The 22,218-nt window shown below is 38.5% G+C and overlaps 4 protein-coding genes across 4 annotated transcripts; 1 reads left to right on the top strand and 3 right to left on the bottom strand.

The window, feature by feature from the left end:
• Positions 1 to 2,020: 2,020 nt before the first annotated feature.
• On the bottom strand, positions 2,021 to 21,410 carry LOC122668936 (octanoyltransferase LIP2, mitochondrial). The gene is made up of 3 exons (XM_043865525.1): positions 21,406 to 21,410; positions 3,455 to 3,462; positions 2,021 to 2,714 (listed from the first exon to the last, which is right to left on the bottom strand). Exon 3 carries the CDS (start codon positions 2,709 to 2,711, stop codon positions 2,031 to 2,033), a length of 681 nt encoding a protein of 226 aa, XP_043721460.1. The 5' UTR covers positions 2,712 to 2,714; positions 3,455 to 3,462; positions 21,406 to 21,410; the 3' UTR covers positions 2,021 to 2,030.
• Positions 7,277 to 16,646, bottom strand: LOC122668937 (molybdopterin synthase sulfur carrier subunit). Its single transcript, XM_043865527.1, has 3 exons — positions 16,278 to 16,646; positions 10,818 to 10,826; positions 7,277 to 7,306 (listed from the first exon to the last, which is right to left on the bottom strand). Exon 1 carries the CDS (start codon positions 16,594 to 16,596, stop codon positions 16,279 to 16,281), a length of 318 nt encoding a protein of 105 aa, XP_043721462.1. The 5' UTR covers positions 16,597 to 16,646; the 3' UTR covers positions 7,277 to 7,306; positions 10,818 to 10,826; position 16,278.
• LOC122668935 (extradiol ring-cleavage dioxygenase) lies at positions 10,966 to 12,958 on the top strand. The gene is made up of 3 exons (XM_043865524.1): positions 10,966 to 11,233; positions 11,441 to 11,811; positions 12,633 to 12,958. The coding sequence occupies exons 1-3, from the start codon at positions 11,003 to 11,005 to the stop codon at positions 12,820 to 12,822; spliced, it is 792 nt and encodes a 263-aa protein (XP_043721459.1). The 5' UTR covers positions 10,966 to 11,002; the 3' UTR covers positions 12,823 to 12,958.
• LOC122668258 lies at positions 18,854 to 20,050 on the bottom strand. The gene is made up of 3 exons (XM_043864846.1): positions 19,705 to 20,050; positions 19,154 to 19,620; positions 18,854 to 19,009 (listed from the first exon to the last, which is right to left on the bottom strand). Exons 1-3 carry the CDS (start codon positions 20,048 to 20,050, stop codon positions 18,854 to 18,856), a joined length of 969 nt encoding a protein of 322 aa, XP_043720781.1.
• Positions 21,411 to 22,218: the final 808 nt, after the last annotated feature.

Genomic DNA, 22,218 nt, shown 5'->3' with positions numbered 1-22,218 from the left:
CCTAGCAGAGATCGGAGATACGAGGGGCAGTACGAATATTTCGAGTGAAGGAAGTATTATCACCTGGTGGGTGAGAAGTTTAACAAGAGCTAGTTAAGTTTCGTATCCATATTAATTGCCACATGGTACACCAATTGAATGGAGTAGTTCCTCTACAAGTACGTGCAGCTTGTGAAAGGTGCACAGCTGAGGGGAAGGAGGGATGTAAATGGAAAAAAGAAAAGAAAAGGACAAGTGGTTACCTCTCACATGTATGTTCACCCTTGCAGATGAGGGTGGTCAATGTGATGTTGAAGCAAACTTTTTTTGGCTACTACTGATGGATTTGGTTCCTATGCAGCACCCTGCCGGGGCTGCACGTGTAGCGTCAAACACAGCGAGGCATGAAGGACCGCCTTACCCCCACCTGAGCGCCTTGCACTAAAAAATCAACGACTCTAAATCGAATAGAAACCAGTACCTCTCACTTTTTTTTTTGGTAAATACCTGTACCTATCACTTGAATACTAATGTATGTATCAATTGAGTTAATTAATAAAATAATGAATAATTTAATAAACAATAATTGTTGCATCATACTTGAAACAAAAAAAATATGTAAAATATCTTGGGACCAACTATAGAATATATGTCAAATACGAATTGAAAATGATTGCTTAAAATGAATTCACAAAACCCTACCTACTACCAGAAGAAATAGTTTATTTATAATGTGAGAGTAGAGAAAAAAAATGGAAAAACAACGAATAGGTAAGGAAAAGATGGACGGATGAAGATGGGGTGTGTTTTTTTTTTATTACATAGGTGTGGGAGACAAGATGAGTGTGCAGACCGGAAGAAAATGGGGAAATATGGGAATATATAGGGTTTGAAAAGCTGAGGTTGCCTTCATTATCATTTCCCAAAATTGGCACTACAAACCGCATGTAAACCAAATAATGAAAACAATAGAAATCGATAAAACCAGACTAAATGCAAAACAATTTTAGATTTGATTGATTTCTATCTGGTTCATTTTGATTTCACATTGTCAAAACATAAACCGAACCACATAATCAACAAATGGAACTTCATCGCTTTACATTCTTTGTTTTCGTCCTCTTAGGACAATTTGTTGTAGTTAGATCCCGTGTTTGCAAGATACTCCCCCTGGTTGGCTTTGAACCAACAAACCACCCCCCCCCCCCTTCCCCAACCCCCACAAAGGATGGGGTTTTCACAGTCGGAAACTACCTTAGTAGACTTGGGTAATTCTGCATCTCCTAGCCCGTTAGGGGGTAAGATTTATAGTTTGGATGTTCTTCCAAAGCTCAAGACTTTTCTCTGGCGTTGTAGTAGTAATATCCTTTTTGTGGATCATAGCTACCGTCAAATATGAAAATTAGATTGTCTACAGTATTGAGATTAGTGTAAAATAATGATTTTGGAGGTCTCATTCCCATCAAGAAATAAGTTGTATACTTGAAGTTGGATCAGGTGGAAAATTCCTGAAAATAGAATTCTTCTTCGAGTCCCAGAGGAAGTTGGGAGTGATGGCAGCACAACAGAGGATCCATTTTTTGTCAAATTTTGTGATTGATGAACAGTTTAGCAGGTGTTTAACTAAGTCCTAAAGGCCAGAACCACAGAGGTGCTCCGTTCTAATCCCAAGTGAGCCAGCAGCCCAAATCCGTTTCGAAAAAATTACAAGAAAGAATAGAGATGCCAATCAGTTTCATCTCATGCTTATACAGGGTACACTGGTCATCAATGTTGAGACGAACAAGTATCTTTTTGGATACACAAAACAAGGAGGGAGAAAGAAGTAAAATTATTCTCGGCCTCCCCAATAATACATAAATAAATAAAAAAAGAAACAAAGGAAAGGAGTTTGGGAAGAATGAGAGGTCCCTTCATGTGTAAGATCATATCCATACTTACCTCAATAAATTTTGATTCCAATCCAATGGTTAAACAGTATGTTTATCAACCAAACTGGTGATGCCACCATACCTTTGGAACAAATCACTCTATTTTTTATACCATGGGCATTATTGGTATGTATCTTTGTATACGAGATTTATATAGCCAAATACTCTAGCAAAGCAAGATATCAGCTGTTCATGTATAACTTCTTCACTTGGAAGCACCATGTTTGTCTCCCTTTTCAAAGATGTAACTCCTTTATCAACAATCCCACAAGGCACAATGTGCTTAAAATAGTTCAGATCAGGATCAATATTAACTGCCAACCCGTGGGAAGTGAACCCCGACGAGATTTTAACCCCAATTGCGCCAATCTTCCGGTCTCCTACCCACACCCCTGTCTCACCCTTTTTACCAGCATGAGCTTGGACGCCATATAAAGATGCGAATTCAATCATCAACAACTCAAGATTCTCTACATATTTCCGAGGACCTAATCCAATATCTCGAAGATTGATAATGGGATATAAGATGGCTTGATGAGGACCATGAAATGTGATGTCTCCTCCTCTCTCTGTATAGTGAAGCTCTGCTCCCATTGACTTAAGTTCAGATTCAGGAACTAATAAATTATGATAGGTTCGCCGCTTCCCCAGTGTATATGTAGGTGGATGTTGTAGAGACAAAAGGGTGTCTGTAATTTTACCAAGCTTTCTATCAGAGATGAGCTTCTCTTGGAGCTTAATTGCTTCTGAATAGTTCATAATCCCCATCTTCAATACTTCAAGGCTTCTTTGACCTCTCATCCCCTGAAAACCATGACAGAATAACATACTCAAAATCATCAAATGCACTTACTTTAGTCGTATTGCTGGCCAACTCCATTGATTACACAATCAAACAGTGAACAAAACCATGTTGAAGTTAGAAACAAGGAAACTGTTTAATGTGATATTTCTAATATTCAATAAATTGTAGGATCCATTGTATTAAAATTAGTCAGCAACTATGGATCAAGGTATCATAGCCACAAGCAAAACAAACATACGAAATACCATGGTAAAATTCAACATAGTCAAGGATCCATCCTTTGTTATTCTAACATGCACATTCAAAAACAAGAAATAATTAATAAATATGAGAATCAAAGAGTCAATTCTGCTCACGTTTGGGCATAAATGAACTGAAACATAAACTGCACTTTTAACCTACATTAAATTTCCCCTATTAGTCCTACTCTCTTTGAACTTTTCTGCTTCCTTTCAACAAAATAAAATTCAACAAAAAAAAAAAAAAGTTAAGTTGCTTAGATTCAAAGCCCAATACCAATAGAAAATTTGTAAATAATCAAGTCTTGACTCTTGATTGGGTATGAATAAAATAAAACATAATATGGAATTCTAACATTTTATATCCCCTATTTGTCATAGTATATCTCTGACCTTTTCTATCTGATGTTTGGTAAAATCCAACTCAACAAATTTATTCAATTCAATTTTGTATAAATGACCAGAAAAATAATCAGCAATTGCAGATTTGCAGCAACATCTTGTTTTACTCGTTCTTAGACTATCTCAACTTTTTTGCTTCACTTTTCTGACAAATCAAACTCCACATTGCAATATATTCAACTATAAGTTACTAAGGCCTCATCTGGATACCTTAACACCAACAGTTCTGCTCTGGTTAAGTCCCTCTCTTCTACAGGTCCAGAGAAAACCCCATCACCAAGCTATCTTATGCTTTTGAAAACAGAAACACTGTTGAGCATAAAGACATTGTTTGCGTTAAGGAGTACTTTTCTTCTTAAAAGAAAACATTTTAACAGAAAAATATTTATTTAAAATACACAAGATGTTTCTGAGAAAAAAAAAACAAGTGTTCTTCGTCTTCTGCAGAGTGAGTATAGTACCACATGCAATTATCAGAGGCAGGTTCATCTTTTGGACAAAAAACATAACCCAAACTAGAGAAGGGGAACCATTGCCACTTCAATCCCTGATGCCCCAGACTCATGGATTCATGAGAGAGAGCACTGGCAGTGGCAATGGAGCTACACCACTCTCTCTCTCTCTGATTTGAGCTAACAATCACCTGCAAACCCAGCAACTTTTTCCTTCTTTCCAACCTCACAAACTTGGCACATTTCCCCTCTTCTTTCTCTACTTTTCTCTCCTCCCATCTCCCATTAATCCAGTGGCATTAGAGTCGCTGAGCAGACATGGTAGACTTTGGAAACCAAAGCCCAAAAGGTCCAGTCCATTCTCTAAGCCATTGGACTCAAGTTTGGGTCCAAACAAGGCCCGTAGGTGGTGATTATAGTCTTCTATTTAATTGGGGGATTAATTTGTTTTCCAGAGGCATTGTTCTGATTATTTTAAATATTTCAATAGATAGTCTGAGGCCCAATTACAAGCTGTGGTAGTAGTTGTTTATAAGACTATGTCTAGGTATTGAAGTGTTTGAAGTTCACTCAATCACTACTCTTTGAGTATTATTTATGGATGTAACCCCCTCTCCCCCAATGCCGTTCAGAAGAACAAGATGGCCAGCAGCAAACCAGGCAATTAGACTGGACCAATATATTTAATTTTGAGTGTTCAATCATTTAGGTTCTCTTAGGTATTGAAGTTAGTCAGAATAAAAAAGGTATTAGACTTTTTTAGAGGAAGCATGTTTTTGATCTTCTATCTGAGACGTGTACGTTACTTTCTAAACCTGTTGATACTCCCATGGATCCTTATAAAAAACTTGCGATGATGCAGATACACTACCTTAGGTAATGAAGTTTTTAGGTTCAATCATTTAGGTTCTCTCAGGTATTTTCTATTTTCGAGGTATTGAAGTTATTCAGAGTAAAAAAGGTATAAGACTTTCTTAGAGGAAGCATATTCTTGATCTTCTATTTGAGACGTGTACGTTAGTTTCTAAACCTGTTGATATTCCCATGGATCCTCATAAAAAACTTGCGATGATGCAATACACTACCTTGGACCGACTCAAACCCAGTTGGGTATCCAGATGGAGATGAGCCGGGTCCAGACTGAATTTTTGGAATTTAGTAGGATTTTATGAACTTATGTTATTTGGAGAAATAATGTCTTTTAGTTTATTTTTGAAGTTAGCTACATATAGGATATATTTGGTTTCCAATTCTTCTTAGTTTTCTTGTTTGAATTAGTTTCTTAGTTAGAGAGTTGGTCTTTATTTTTAGAAGTCTTTTATTTCTCTTAATATATGATGTAATTCCCATGGTTGGAGACAGATTTTGAAGAATGAATTGAGTTTATGGTTTGAGTAGCCTGAGGGCTGTGTGAGTGTTTCCCACTTCTTCTTCTTCCCCCTGCAACTCTAATTTCTATCAAGTTCCCCTCTTCCCCTAACCGGGCATCCACCAATTTGGTATCAGAGACGAAGGATCCATCATCCTTCCCCATCAATCTCTCTCACCCTATTCTTCTTCTTCTTCTTCTTCTCTATACCCTCTCTTCCGTTACTGTTCTGCGACCAGCAGCAGTGAAAAAAATAATAACAATAAATAAATCGGCTACAGCGACCACCCCTCACCTTCCCACCACTGCACATTAGTGCAGCAACCTATCTCCCCTACCCTCCTGACTCACAGTAACCCCTTTCCCTTTGCTTTCCCCTCTGCGACCCACAAAAAAAAAAAAGGCAACTTCATCCTCACCGTCCCATTGAAACCCTACCCCAACCCCACAATATATCAACTTCCACTGAAACCCCCCACTTCTGCGAAACCCCATCGAAAAATCACCCCACCCCTTCGCCCAAGAAAAAAAAAATCACTGTTGATTCCAGCGACAGCTCCCACCGCCTTCTTCCGTTCCCCCTTGTGACTCGATCGACCCCTTCCACCACTTTCGGTTCCGCCAGCAACAACCAGAATCAAAGAAAAAGAAAAAGAGATAGAAGAACAGAAGAGAGAAAGCAAGAAGCAGAGAACAAAAAAAAATTTAATACCTGGTTTCAGAAGACCCACCACTACTGGTTCGACATCGTTCGCTGCCCGACAAAATCTCTTCTGCATCTGAACTCCTCAGTCGATCAAGACCCTCGTAGCATCATCATCGAGTCGACCTCCTCTGTCGCTGTTTCCGTCACTGGAGAGTAGCAGATTCCAAGTAGGAGGAGGTTGCAATCGGTAATCCCAAGACCGAACTCACGCTTCTCATTTTAAACCCCATATTCCCTATATTACCCCTTGTTTAGTTCTTTCTTTTTCCTTTTAGGGTTTTTTACAAATGCCCCCTAAAAATGCCCATTTGTCCAAATGCCCTCCTGCAACTTTTCTAATTGTAAACTCCCTTTACTTTCAAAACAGGATAACACTTTGGCCCAGTCCGTTAATTTGGGACATTAGGCGTTAGTTTCAGGGAATCTAATAACCAAAATGCTTCTTTGATAAAAACTAATCAAAATTAAAAAATAAAATAACCAAATTACCCACATCTTCCCCAAATCCTTTAGGGTTTGAAATTGAATTTTTTCCCCCCAAATCGAATAAAATTTGAACTCGAAAGTATACTAATCTATCTTTGAGCTATTTGTAGCAGATGTGTCCACGGGTTTGATTAGTGTTGCATAATCTTTGATTAATCACCAAAGCATGCCACCCTGAATTAGTAATCCTTTATGGTAGCATCGTTAAGAAGAAATGGGCCGTCAATTTAGCTTTCATGGCTCTTTATGCCTTCGCAGTTGTCCTCATATGTTGGGTTCTTGTCTGGCTACCGAATGGCCTTCGATGACAAGATTCTCCCCTTCTAAGGCAAAGGTGGTCCTGCCCTTTCCCAGTCTTATCTCATTTGTCGTGCTGCCATCCCTGAAACCACCCACAATTCCACACCCATGAACGAACCCTTCTACCCAATGACCACACTCGTCTACTCCCAATTCACCTTCGTTGCTATCACACTAGTATTTACTAGCTGGATCTGTTCTTGGCCGCATGAACATCAAGGCCAGGATGACTTTTGTTCTGATCTTTTGCTTTCCAAATGAGTTCAAAGCCTAATCGATTTGGGGGAAAAAAAATACAGTTTCAAACCCTTGGGGAAGTTGAAGGCAATTTGGTCATTTTATTTTTTAATTTGGTAAGTTTTTATTAGAGGGGTATTTTAGTCATTAGATTCCCTGGAATTAACGTCTAACATCCCAAATTAACGCTTGGACCAAAGTGCTACACTGTTTTGAAAGGAGGAAGAGTTTACAATTAGAAAAATTATAGGGGCATTTGAACAAATGGACATTGTCAGGGGGGATTTGTGAAAAACCCTTCCTTTCATTATATTTTCTTTTTATTTCCTAAACTACCCCTCTCTTTCTCTTATATTACCCTTGTCATTAGTTTTTCTTTTATTTCCAAATGAAGCCTTATTCTTTAATTTTTATTAGTCATCCTACCCTTTCTCTGGTCTACTTTTGTATCCTTTAAGATTCTTTTAATGACAAACCTGCCCATGGACCAAGGATCAAAATCCGGCCTCGGTATCGGTCATGACCGAAACCTTTCCGGATCGGGATTGGATCAATACAAATCGATTAGGATCGGTCAAAAAAACCCCCAAAATCATTTTTTTTATGGATCATGTCATGTATCGGCCAGAGTTGGTGGGTGTTATGATCTAGGGATCGGATCAGCCGATATTATTTGGATCGTTCAATATCGGTTGGTATCGGTCAAGATAATATAAAAAATATAAAAAAAACCTAAAAACATTGAAAAAAATCCAAAAATATTCAATCAGATCGATCAAGGATAGGATCGAATCAGCCGATCCAGAGAACAATCCAATCAAACCTTATCGTATCGGTCTAATCTCCGGATCGGCCTCGATCGATATCAATCCGAGATTACAAACCATGCCATGGACCCTTTTATGTTCAAATTTAGAGTGTGTTTGCCCAACGGAAAGCTTGCTATGTTGTTTATTGTTGAAGGGTAAAGCCCGGAATTCTCCGTTTCTTATTTTTGTGATAGTGCTTATTATGAAGTGTTTGATTCTCCTCAGCATATTATTAAATTGGTCGTGAATAATTAGAAGAATGAAAAGGCATCATTGATCGTGACGTAAACTTGTGCACCTTACATCCTTTTCACATGCTCCGGATATTCATTCTTTATGGGTTAGTTGATGATTTTTGCTCTAAATTAAAAGAAGCAGCACCAGTGATACAGCCTCAACTAGAACAGCCAATAGTGGTGGCAACTAAAGATGAACAGATTGTGGACCAAGTAACGACGGAATCCAGTGTAGTGAAAGCTATTCCACGTCATGGGTTCGTTCTTCCCCATGATTTTTCAGCCATGGATGCACCCCCAAAGCTTCATATTTTGGATATTCTTCAATGTACACATATTCCTCATTAGGAGGTTGCTTATCATATTATACAATATCTAAACGGGTGCTCCAAGAAAATGTCACATTTACAAGTCTCAGATGTGATAGGCGATTTGCAGAAGAAAATACGAAAATAGAGAGAGCATACAACGAACAACACAGAGATTTACGTGGTTCACCCCCGAGATGGAAGCTACATCCACGGCCGAGCAGTAGAACATGTTTCACTATTTTCTTTGAAAATGTTACAAACCCTCATAACTCCATCTCAAAGAGATAAGAACATCATACAGGGAAGCCCTAACCCCAAAAAGTAGAAAAATGCCTTTGGTCTAAAATTGCCAAAAAAACAGGGTCAGACCAAAACATAACATATGGCTCAAAGATACTCATTTCGAAGATCTCGATGAACCGAAACGACACTCTAAAGGTCTCAACCGCACTTTTTGAACCAATTCAAACTTCAACAACAACAAAAGGTGGTCTTTGTTAGTGGTAACCTCGTCACTTGGAGGAGATGTTTAGTTATTTCTTTAGTTGAGTAGGTTTCCGTATTGAATTGAGTTTTTCTTTATATTTACATGAACAACCGATGGAATTCAGAGAATTGAATGAAATATTGAGTTGTGCTAGTGTGCCTACGTGGCTTGACAACCAGTGCTGAGATCTCCCCTCCCATTTCTCTCTCTTCCCCAATTTGATTCCGGTACAAGGCTAGCAGCTTCTTAGGTGTGAACTTCACTACCTATATCACCGATACTATTTTCTGTTATTCTTTCTTCCATTCCTCTCCTTATCTTTTCTTGATACTGGTTTCCATGATTATTATTTAGGGTTCATGTTCTTTGTGCTGCAGGCTGTGCCCAAACACGTGGGTCTGTCACTCAGGGGGCAAGGTGGTCATTGCATCCACCCCCATGTATCTGGACGTAGTCTACACCCCCGGCACAGAGAGCAGTCTCCCTATTATTTATTATATTGGCGGTAGTTGTTGGTCCGAGAGAGTTCACTGGAACTCCATAACTTTAACTCAGACCAACTTCAGATTCTAAAAATCCTTTCTACTATTATGGGCGATTTAACTTGTGGATTTTGAGAGCAGAACAGTTTACTTGTTGAGTTGCAGAACTGAGTTTTCCTGAGTCTAATATCTTTCTTTGAGTCATTAAGCCAAGAGCTTTTGTTGTGGAATCTAATTTTCAATGCTGTTACTCTTTGGGTGCTGCCTCATCTTTTGCAACCTGATTTAAACAACAAAAGTAAAGCATTATAGTACACTATCCAAATCTGTCGGAAGCTAACTGGATGTGGATGCGGATATAGCACTATCTGAGTCAAATCCTATTCATTTACATCCCTACTCATGCTCCCTTTGCTCCTATGCTGGCACAGGCCACTCTACTATTCAAGGAACCCTCTCCCAAATTTTTTAAGAAAGAATGGTCTGGTTGTGTGGCTCCTGTACCAGTGGGCATCGATCAATGAAAAATTTTCAATTTATAGGGGTGGGATAGTCATCTTAGGGAGGACTGCATCTAGGGCAGGCTGCATGTGAGTATGTGACCAAGTAGCTGATCTTTTTCTCTATTTAAGAGAAAAATAACGCTACTTGGTCACATGACTCCTATGCTAAGAAACACGAGCGCATGAAATTGCTGTCCAACTATTCTTGAAAAAAAAAATCCATCTATATTGATGCTCTGCATGTCCCTTGCATTGATGCCCGCACGATCAGACAATAATCTCTTACCCTTTTTATCAGAATAATTCACTTCTTAATTCATGGTAGCAGGTAGCCTTAATTAGCCTCAATCATATCCAATATGGGATCTATTGTAGATATGGTGTATATTTTCTTACTTTAATTATTGTTTTTTTTTTCTTATTTTATTCTTATTGTATAAACCCACAATTTGGGTTACATACACAATCTATAATATTTTGATATTTTATTTTGCAAAAAAGAATGCTACATATGGACCAAAGGTCAAAAGATAAAAAATCATTTTTTTAATGGAAAATCAGTCCGATTCAGACCCATATAGGTCCGAGACCGATGCCGTAGGATTCAGATCCTCTCTAATACGCATCCAACGTCTGGGTTGACATGATGCACACCAGGATGTGTGCCTAGATACGCATCATGTCAGCCAAACCGTTAGATATGCTTCAGAAAGGATTCAATTCCGATGCTGTATCCGATATTTACCTCTTTCATGATTTGAGGAAACGATATCGGATTGATCGATTCATATCGATATTAGTAGAGATCTATATAGATTCTTAGTCGAACCATCGATATGAACAAGGGTAAAAATGTAAAAAAAATCAAATGTTTGATATGGATAAAATTGGGTGATGACATAAGATAGTAGATCAGCAATGAAATTTAAATTGGGTCGGATAAGATGTTGGGTACAATTGCGTGCGTTTGTAGGTGTGAGGATCCGGATTCCGGTCAAATCTGGTTCGACCATTGTCCTAGCCGCTATTTTCACGGTTTTCCCGCCTAACAATATTATTAGTTAAGTACACCAACAACGTTCGTTTCATCACCAAGTCACCACTTTCGTCAAACCCACGTGTCTTACTCCAACCATACAACGGTAGTACAAAATCCATCCTCCCAAAAGATTTCCTTAAATTTGTTCCAGCTCTGGCCTTTCCTCTCAGAAACCAAACAACGGCGTGTTCTCTCTCAAATCCTTTTCGTTGTGTGTACACAGTCGGTGATGATGGATACGTTCTTCCTCTCTCACGGATCGCCAACGCTTTCGATCGATGAATCGTTACCAGCGAGACATTTCTTGCAGTCATGGGAGGAGAAGGTGTTTCCAGAGAAACCCATAGCGATTCTAATCATATCAGGACATTGGGAAACTGCAGAACCCTCCGTCAATGTCATCTCTGGTAAACACGACACCATCTACGATTTTTATGGATTCCCTGAACCCATGTACAAGGTATGCCTTTCTCTCTTTCTCTTTCGATCGCCATGTTTTCTAAGTTTCTTATCGGATTGGCCTCTCTCTTTCACAGTTTGTTAGGTCAATTTTGTTCCCAATTCAAAAAAGAAAAGAATAATTCAGTGAAATATTTGTCTTTGAAAAGTACGTAAAGTTTGTATTTATGAAAAATTGTTACTTTTTTTTTTTTGAATAAATTACCAGCTGAAGTACCCTGCACCGGGAGCACCAGAATTGGCAAAGAGAGTGAAGGAGTTGCTGATAGGTTCTGGCTTCAAAAGTGTACAAGAAGATAAAGCTCGTGGACTAGATCATGGTGCTTGGGTGCCTCTCATGCTCATGTATCCAAAGGCTGATATTCCTGTGTGTCAGCTCTCTGTTCAGACAGAAAAGGATGGAACTTATCACTACAACATGGGAAAGGCATTGGCCCCTTTGAGGGAAGAAGGGGTTCTAATAATTGGGTCAGGAAGTGCTACACACAACTTGAGAGCCCTTCGATTCAATGACGATTCCATTACCCCCTGGGCATTGGAATTTGATACATGGCTCAAAGAAAGTCTCCTAAATGGAAGGTAAAATACTACCTTTGTATTCCACTATGATTAGATAACAATGTTGATTCGAGAATTGGACTAGATTGGCTACCAAACTGAGTTGAACTGTAACTACACATTTTAGTAGACCCACACAAATTTTCTTCTAGGAGTTAGCAAAAGCTTTCTTTCAGAATAGATAGAAGTCAAAGAAAACCAGATGAAACCAACAGGGTTGGGTAAAAACTAGCCAAAATGAACTGCTCTTTATTTCCACATTGGCTTCTAGTTGTGTTTTCAAAACTTCTCAAATCAAGTTTGATTATGATTTGCCTGGCCCAGTTTATTGTACTATACATAAAGCAATTCAAGCCGTAATAATTAAGAAAACTTAATTTGGTATGTTATCTGTCATTTTAGGTGTCTAGTTAGAAATTTAAGATGAAGTTTAACATGGTCTGTCAGATTCGCAAGGCCACAGTTAATTCTCATGCGTTCTGTAAGAAATCAAATACCACAATTTTAGGTAGAGATATAAGAATCCTATTGATAATGGAAATTAGTTTTGGAGAAAAAACCCAGTAACTCCTATTGATGCCCCAGCCTATTTTAACCCCATCTGATTAGATGAAATCATGTCTTTCACAGTATTTCAGATTCTTTACAATCCAAACATACATAAAAGTTATGTCTGCATTTGAGAACCATGTCAATTACTCTTTAGGTTCATAACTATTCAAATTGTCCTATTGGCAACATAATAATGCAATATGACCTAATAAGCTTACTTGTAGAACTACTGACAGAATTCACTTCTCCATGTCTCTTGTTTCTTTGTTTCTATCGCATCACTCTTACAGGCATGAAGATGTAAATCACTATGAGAAGAAGGCACCCCATGCAAAAATGGCTCATCCATGGCCGGACCACTTTTACCCTCTTCATGTCGCTTTGGGAGCTGCAGGCGAAAAAGCCAGAGCAGAACTTATCCATGAAAGCTGGCAACTTGGTACACTTTCTTATTCTTCTTACCGTTTTACAGCTCAATAATGTACATTGGGTTGTGTGAAATGCCATTAGCGTTTAAGTGGTTGATGGCTGTGATTGTAAAATAAATTGCTACTGTTGTATGACCTGGGGTAGTCCCTAAATGATAATGATAATATTGTGAAGTAATTATCTGTTATAATCTCAAACCAGTATCTCCATAGTCCGTGGCATCAGACAATTTGAATTATTCACAGCTTTAATTATGGCAAGGGCATCGACATTACATGGATTGTGTTATTTTCAAACTAGGGTTTTCGTAGTCGATGGCATCATGCAATTTGAATTACTCATAGCTTATCATTTTCTACCTTCAGAGAGCCTCCATACTTTTGCTGGGTAGTCTCTAATGATATGATAATGAAGTAATTAGATTTTTAGTATCTCAAAGTAGGGTTCCCGTTTTCCATGGCATCAGACTCTGCCTTCAAAGATTTCATTCACTCACTAATGGCCTTCAGAAAACACTGTTGCACTGCCATTGCTTCTCCAATTTGAATAATTCATTTCTTTGGTCATGCATTGGCATCAAACTCTGCCTTCAAAGATTTCATTCACTCACTAATGGCACTTCAAAAGACAATGCTGCACTGCCATAGCTTCTACAATAGCTGTGGAATTGGAAGCCTTCTTCTATGGTTTACTTGTAGGCTGTAGCATAGGAAAAATAGTCTTAGTCCTTTCATTTCTTAGGCTGAACTACAAGCTGTGTTGCGACAAATTTTATAAAACCTGGTATCAATGGTAACCAGTGTAATACCGGAAGTTGATAGCACTAACAGATCCGTATGAGAACATTTCAATGGTGTACATATAAGAGATGCATTAAATAATACTCATAACAAGCTTCCAGTGACATTCTAACTGTTTGTTTAGGCGTAAAGGCTAACCTTCCAAAACCAAAGCATTTCAGGCCTTGCCAAGGAGTAACCCAATCTTGCACTGATGAGAAATATGAGTGCAGCATCTGCATTTCAGGTTGTTCACCACATCTAGGGCAAGTAAGCTCATCTACAGGCTGGTGATATGCACCCCATTAACTTTCACTGGAGCATATAAAACAGATAACCTCCATATAAAAGAACAGAACCATGATGCCCCTTAACATTCCAGATCATCTATCCAATATTTGTGAGGTATTTAATAACTTGTATGTTGCACAGATGAGCCAAAGAGTACTGCTGCCTTGGCCTTTCCGGTTCTCAAGCAATGGATCAACACAGTTGCTAGTAATAGCGTAGTTAGGTGCATAAGGAGATAATTTTCCCATAAACTTCATATCAATTCATCTTCTTCAGAAAAATCACTTAAATGGATCTGCAGAATGGCTTGGTTCTTAGCTAAAGTGAAAAAGATAAAAGAAACTATTAAATTGATCCTATAAGATCACACACCATGTTAATTTGGCAGCCTGATGGCATTGTATTTTGCCCTAGTTGTTGGGGAGGCGGAAAAAGTAAGTCTTATTATAAGACCCCAACCCCTCAGTTTTGGCCCATGGGCTTCACAGCTTTATAACACATCATACTAAGCCGAGAAGTCTACTATTTATCAATATTTCAGGATCTCTCTCCCTAGTCGATGTGGGATTAAGTTTGTATTCCCCTCCCTAGCCGATGTGGGACTAAGTTTGCACTCCCTCACCGATCTCCCAAACCCTCTGGTATTAAACCGTCTCTTGGTGGGGACCCCTTAACAATCTCCCAGGCAAACAGATATTACGCTGTCTCTTGGGTGTTATCATGGGCCAAAGGTGACAATATCATGCCAAGGAAGGGTTGGGTCATTATATTTATCAGGGCAAACTATTTCCAGAGAAGGCAGGATGTTTTCAGCCAGCATTTCTTTAAATATTTTCTTTCACTCCAAATTTCCCCAAGAAACCATTAGTCATACGACAAATTTTGTGGTTGAAAGGAGGAGTCCAAACAAAATTTCTGCAAAGAACAGAGCCCTCAAACACCCTTTTATTAGGTTCAATCCAAAATTTGATAACAATGAGTGCGGGCACACAAAGCAAGCATGCCAGAGCTTGATGAAATGAGTATATCTTCATACGTTAATAGGGCTCGGCTCCAAATTTTGTCCCAACTGCATAACTAGGTCACTGCTTCAAGGCAATCGGAGAACACACCAATGTCTGTTGAAGTTTCCAACCTTTCACCATGTTGAAAGCAAGCTGTAGACATCCCTGTGGGTTTCATTGGCTGGTTTAGGACGATGTGCTTCGGTCACGGGGTCCCAAGTTCAAGTCCCTACAAGTGAAGTGTTACATGGGGTGGGTGGAGGCTTCGTGTAACTAGGGTTTTCTCTTAGGCTTAAACCATAAACCTGGGCAGGTTTAAGGGTTTCCTCGTAAGCCAAAACATAAAAAGGAAAGCAAGCTGTAGACTTCTGAGTTCGGTGTGAACTTGAGAGGAAGTTCAGCTGGTAAACATCCAGAAGCACCGGATAAAATATAACTACCATCGGAGACAACCATTGCTGAGTTGGTATAACCATTCTCCATAATCACATCAAACCATCAGAGATGGATGTGTCATGGATTCAGCATCACAAACCATTAAAAATTGTTTTAAAATAGCTATAGATCTTCTAATATACTCAAATGTGCTTTTAGAAGCTCTGATCGAATCCCTAAAATGGAGATACTGCCCATATTATCTTTGAGAAAGAGCAGCTACATAGATTCAGACTACATAAATCAATGATTTGTAATCATTTAACCCCTTATGGTTCTGAAAGGATTGCATTGGTTATCTATAAATAGATGACTTTTGATCCTCTTGTGATCCCATATATTGGTATTTCTTAGTAGCTGCCATTGCTAAGATACACTGAAAGAAAGGAAGAGTGAAAAACCTTCAGATTCACATTGTACATGATGGTGCATGGAGAGTGACATGCATTTCCTTTTTTTAATTTGCATTTGCGATTCGAGATTGCATAGACTACATCCTACAGTCTATAGCTTTATCCACAGGTGCCTCTGGTAAAAAAATGTGCATCCATAAAAAAATGGTAAACCCTAACGCGTGCAGAGAGGATCCATCCAGTCTCGAAGGTGACCAGGCCATCGACCTCCTTGACTTTGGAGTCTTCATATATATTGAACATTTCCCACCATTCTGTTAGAGTCGGGCTTCGTCCCTCAGATTTGGGTGATTGGTTCCATTACCTCTGGCACAAGGTTGTGTCTCGTTCCTCTATATGTAGACACATCTGTATGTACAGTCCTGAGAACAGCATCACCAATCCCTGCTCTGGTTTGCTTAGCTAATGCCAAGATAATCAAGAGCGTAACACTCCAATGACATACATTTTCAAACATGTAGAAAACCTGAAGAACCATTTGAGTAATATACCCAGAAAAAAATATCACATGAATGCTCTCAGTTCAGCACATTATTATAGAAGATTTGGAACAAGTGCCATGGTACAACACAATTAAGATTATTATTAACCTCCACTTATTGGAGGAATGATGGCCACTTCATCTTTATTACGAACCAATGAGGACCCTGGAGTGTATTCCTCATTCAGAGCCAATACCATACAACCACGGATCTCTTCCAAGCTTGGAAATTTAGCCAAGACATTATCTAAACAGTCATTGGCAGTGCTGCCTGATGGTAATTTCAGTGACATATCTGTTAAGCCAGTTATATCTCGAGCTCTTGCAAAAAATAAAACCTTAACTTCAATAGATGTATCCTCCTTTGTCTTGGGAGTTCTGAATTCTTGATGGTTCTCAATCTCTCCTCTACTATCATCCATAGTGGAAATGCCTGTGCACGAAATTATATGAAAGTAAAATCAATGAGTTTGTTCTCTCTCATGTATAATGGACATATAATATTGGTTTTGAAACCATCACTCCAATAAGTTGAAAGGCTTTTCATTATAAGACTTGAACCACATAAAAAAACAAGAATGATGCGTAATGAGTAAACTAAAAACTTGATAAGGAATCACACAATTTTGTTTCAATTGCAAGGGCTTCTGCTATTTAATGAATTATGGCCATTGCTGTGTTGGAAGGACATGAAGAGTATCTAAGGTGTCACTTCATTCCCTAAGATAGATTTCTACTGCTGCTCTCAAAATTAAAGACTCATGTATGTTACTGGCAAGGATTAGAGCAGGTATAGAGATTTATATTAAAGACTCGTGTAAGTTACTGACAAGAATAACGAATAGAGATTTATGAGTATAAAGTGGCAGTATTGGTAAGTCAATTTCAAGAGAACTATGTACGTAGTTTCAGAAACTTATTTCTTCTGCAGTCAAGGTTCTATATTTTATTCTAAAACAAGACAATATTTTTTTTAGGAAGGTAAAACGCTGAAGTCTGAAACTTTTTTTTGGAGGGGGGGTGTTTGGGGAAAGGGGTTGGTTGTCACAAAGAACACCTTAGGGTTGACGACTATTCATGAAAAACTTGAAAATAAAAGTGAATATAGTAAAGAAAAACTCAGTAGTGCACTGGTCAACTCCTGGACAGGACAATCACTAGGATGCTTCCGAAAGGAAGACAAGAGAAACAGAAATGCTGCAACTATTGACCAGAACATTCTCCTTTATCTAATACTTCCAGGTAAAAACTAGCAAGCTATCAGATTTATATGAATTTCCAAATCATATTTATGTTCCTCAATAAACTCGTTGCCACATCACAGCAATTAAAGATCAACCCAAACTGATAAGTCATCATTGAAAGACACAATCAGGTCTAATATACAGGTTCAAAGCAGAAGCTGCTTCATTCATGAATCCTCAGAGTTTTCACTCACTAATTTTTTGAAATGCCTACCTTTTTTTCTTCTCTTTTCAGCCCCAGTTTCATTTCTTTTAAATAAGATCAATTTTATCATGGAAGATTTCAAAAAGAAAGAAAAGCATTGAAATAAAATTTATCATACTAATACAATGCTTTTGAAACAGAATATGATTTTCAAAGCAAAGAGTAGCATCAGAGGCTAGAAGATTATCTATTCCTCGAGCAGAATTTTACACTGAAGAAGAATTGAACCCAAAATATCAAAAACTAGTCAAACACAATGGACCCATACATGCTAGAGGCAAGTCCAAGAAACCACAAAGCTCCATTAATGTTGCAGAATAGGCCCTCTGTTCGTATTTGAATAAATTCCTTAAAAAGAAAATATATACATAACAAGAGAAAAACTTCAAGGTCAAAATCCAATAATCCTTATAGCACCACATTTGAGGGAAGAAAATGCTGTATAGAGGGGCAGGTCTGGGGGAGGCAAAGTTCAGAAAATTCCTTATGTATATACAGGAAATATAGCAATTTTGGTGAATATACAGGTGAAGTATATATAGCTGCACCCCCCAACCACTATTTACCTCATAATTCATCTACTTGCATATACATGCTAATAGTTTAATTTCAACCCCCTCCTCCCAAGAGAAAATTACTGGCCCGACCTTGGTTGAACATCACCATCGCATAAAGGTCTGTAAACATCTACTAACATAGCCAATAACTTAGAATTACTTAAAATCTTGAAGCACCCAAATATTGGAACAACCTTGTAGGTGTGTGATAAATAACAAAATGCTTTAAACTCTCAACGGAGTGAAGTTTTAAAAAAATTGAGAAATTATTAAACATGAAGATTCAACTGTTAAAAAAGAAGTGTCATCCAAATTCTTGATAGGTTCTTCCATTCTTGCTTTCAGCAGTATATTACTGTTGCGGGCCAGTAATTTTCTCTTGGGAGGAGGGGGTTGAAATTAAACTATTAGCATGTATATGCAAGTAGATGAATTATGAGGTAAATAGTGGTTGGGGGGGGGGGGGTGCAGCTATATATACTTCACCTGTATATTCACCAAAATTGCTATATTTCCTGTATATACATAAGGAATTTTCTGAACCTTGCCTCCCGCAGACCTGCCCCTCTATACAACATTTTCTTCTCTCAAATGTGGTGCTATAAGGACTATTGGATTTTGAACTTGAAGATTTTCTCTTGTTATGTATATATTTTCTTTTTAAGGAGTTTATTCAAATATCATCTCGAAATTGTTCCCAATCTTCAGTGATATCATGCCCTTCCTCGTCAGAATCATCACCTGCATCTTCATCGTCTGTTTGTATTTCTATTTGCTGACCAGGCGTAGCAGCTTCTGCATTCTCTTGGTCTAAAAACTCCTCCTCTTCCTCAATAGTATTTTGATTCAGAATATGATTATGGAAAAGAACACATGCTTGAACAATCCTGGTTTGCGTCTTATAAGGGTATTCAGACTAGCTTTTCAATATCTTCCATTTTGATTTCAATAGATTAAACGTACGTTCAATTACATTTCGCAACTTGGAATGACGCAAGTTAAATAATTCCTTCTTATCAGCAGGTGCTTGATTGCTGTTCTCCCACTTTTTCAAATGATAACGAACATTCCGATATGGTCTCAAGAAGCCCTTTTGGTTGGCAAACCCAGCATCAACAAGATAGTATTTACCTGGAGGTACCACTATCTTTCCTGCTCCTTCCCTATGAATTGCATCATCTAATATTCGTGAATTAGATGCCGATCCTTCCCAACCAGCAAGTATGTAAGTAAACCGGTAGTCGAAGTCGCATGCAGCTAAGATATTTTGCGATATATTTCCCTTCCTATCGCGAAATCTCTTATGTTCGTTAACCGGAACCCACGCATGGCTATGCAAACCATCTATAGCTCCAATGCAATCCTTGAAGTAAGGATAGAAACTTCTACAGTTACCTGCTATTCGCTGGTGCGTTGTTGTACTTGGAGGCTTCAATAATACTGGGTACAATTACAATATTGCACCCAATACAAGATTAAAATACATGCTTACAGTCACACCGGAATGTCCAAAATCATGCAAACTTTTTCGTTTCTTCAAATGGTGGCCGATTGTTTGTAAAAACATGACTAACTGTTCCTCCACTTGCACTGATCTGGTATCATGAAGAAGGCCCCTATCTTGCACCAATTTACACAAACTAAAAAAGGCCCTCTTGCTCATTCTTATGAGGCTTCGAGATGTCTTGTCGGATACACCAATAATGCTCTCAGTCTGTTTCACTCCACGTAGAGAGTCACGACGATAGGGCTCTTTAGTGAGAAACATTTTACTATAGTGCTCCGCTCCAATAGCAGCAGCAGCAGCCCCTAGTATAATTGTTTTCTTGCGCTTCGCATAACCCTCATCGTGTTTGTCATCGAAATCCATTTATACGTTGATCTACAATTCAAAACACAACACTTTTAGATCGAGATATAACCTAAATTTCTCACATGAAAACCTAATCTAATAACTCTCCTCGTATCCTTACTTTATAACTTAAGCTCCATTAATATGTGTCTAGTGCTATATAATTCAATATATAAAAGTTAGGATGCCCCTACACACACTCACACACTCACACTCACCCCCACCCCATGCTGCCCCTACACACACTCACACACTCACCCACCCCCACCCCATGCTGCCTCTATACACACTCACACACTCACACTCACCCACCCCTTGCTGCCCCTACACACACACTCACACTCACCCCCACCCCCACCCCATGCTGCCTCTACACACACTCACACACACACACTCACCCCTTGCTGCCCCTACACATACTCACTCACCCCCACCCCATGCCGCCCTATACACACTCACCCCACCCCACCCCATGCTGCCTCTATACACACTCACACACACACACTCACCCCCACCCCTTGCTGCCCCTACACACACTCACACTCACCCCCACCCCATGCTGCCTCTGAACACACTCACCCACCCTTTGCTGAATCAAACATGTCACATACTCTGCAAATTAGAGAGCTATGCACACTTGTCCAAGTTGTATTATGATAATAATTGTACAAACAACAAATTGGATTCTATTATGAATCAAGTTACATGGATTTAAACATAATAATTCACAATTATAATTATTAATTGGATCCAAATTAAAGAACAGTAAATTTGCCCTAGGTACATGGCTACAGAGTAGTTTTCCAATTAAGCTAAGAGCCTGAGACTTCTTCATCTGCAACCAGACCACCCAACCCATCATTAAATTATAACCAGCACATCAGTTGGGATTAACAGTGCCTATGAATGAAATGATTCACATGTGCACTGAGGAAGAAGGTGTTATTTATTCATATTAGGGTTGAATTTAAATTGCCCAACATGTATTGTATTTTTTTTTTATGAGCCCAACATGTATTGTTGCCAACTACATATATAATAGTCAAATTCAAACAAAATCTTTGAGAAAGCAAAGACGGTCAGTGCAGAACAAGAATTTGGGATATAAAGGCCCAGCATTAAGTAGACATGGAAATTCTTTGAGTATGATTCTTTTCCTCTTTTCTTAATTTGTTTTTTGGGGCCTATTTCATAGATAACAGCTAGGAGACATACTTTTGAACAATGTACTTAAGATTTAGTCTGTCCATTATACTTATGGAACAAGGCAACACGGTGCTTAGTTGCTGGGTTCCTTTTTATCATGACGAAGAAAAAGAAGCATACCCAAAGAATGCAAAAGTGAGGGCAGTTAAGTTATACCATACAACTACTAAAGATATGGAGTAAAGTTGGAAAACTAAACTCACACTAAGCCTCATCCCCACATGTGGCTATAAATTTTCAAAAGAAAAAAAAATATTAGGAGTTAGATCAGCTGTTAAGTATCACAGTAATACATTTTCTTATGATGGGCACAAAAAGTTAAGAAGAACAACATCCCCCCCCCCCCCCCCAAAAAAAAATACAAAGAACTAGAATAAACAAAAGAGTATAACTGGCACAAAATCTATGATACTGCATTACAGATAATGGTGGGAGATAAGGAGCACAAACAGGAGCAACATGTTCATTTTTTCTTTTTCCTTTTTTTTTTTGGCTCCTGGGTGAGGAGGAATCAGGTGCAATTTGATGGAAGTTTATGGCCAATAAAATGAGGTCAGATTCTGGAATTTTCATGATTGTGAAAATGTGCAGTGGGACATACCATCGGGTGAGAAATTCAAGAAATATGGGATTTAACTAATTTCTATCATTGTATTAGGGAAAGGGGCTGAAAAGTTCTTCCTAACCAACACCAAGAGCTAAAATTGAACTAAAATGGGAAGCAAAGCACCATAGATCAAAGCAACATTGTACCATATATAAGCTAAATATCTCGTGAGTTTCTTCAAAGATTCCTTTTTTTTTTATTGCTTTGTGTTTCAAATTCATTTGCAAGTCAGCAAAATCATTAAATAGGCTGAACTCTGAAGGCAGATAGAAGTTCCAGACATCGTTTTTTACAAACAAGAAACCTTAACCCCGAGACACAATTTAAGTATCATAAAAAACAAAGAATAAAAAAGGGACAGAAAAAAATAGGT

Source organism: Telopea speciosissima, chromosome 7 (assembly GCF_018873765.1).
Source record: "Telopea speciosissima isolate NSW1024214 ecotype Mountain lineage chromosome 7, Tspe_v1, whole genome shotgun sequence".
Taxonomy (NCBI): Eukaryota; Viridiplantae; Streptophyta; class Magnoliopsida; order Proteales; family Proteaceae; genus Telopea; species Telopea speciosissima.
The sequence above is the reverse complement of the archived record's forward strand: the minus strand, read 5'-3'. Positions and strand labels throughout refer to the sequence as shown.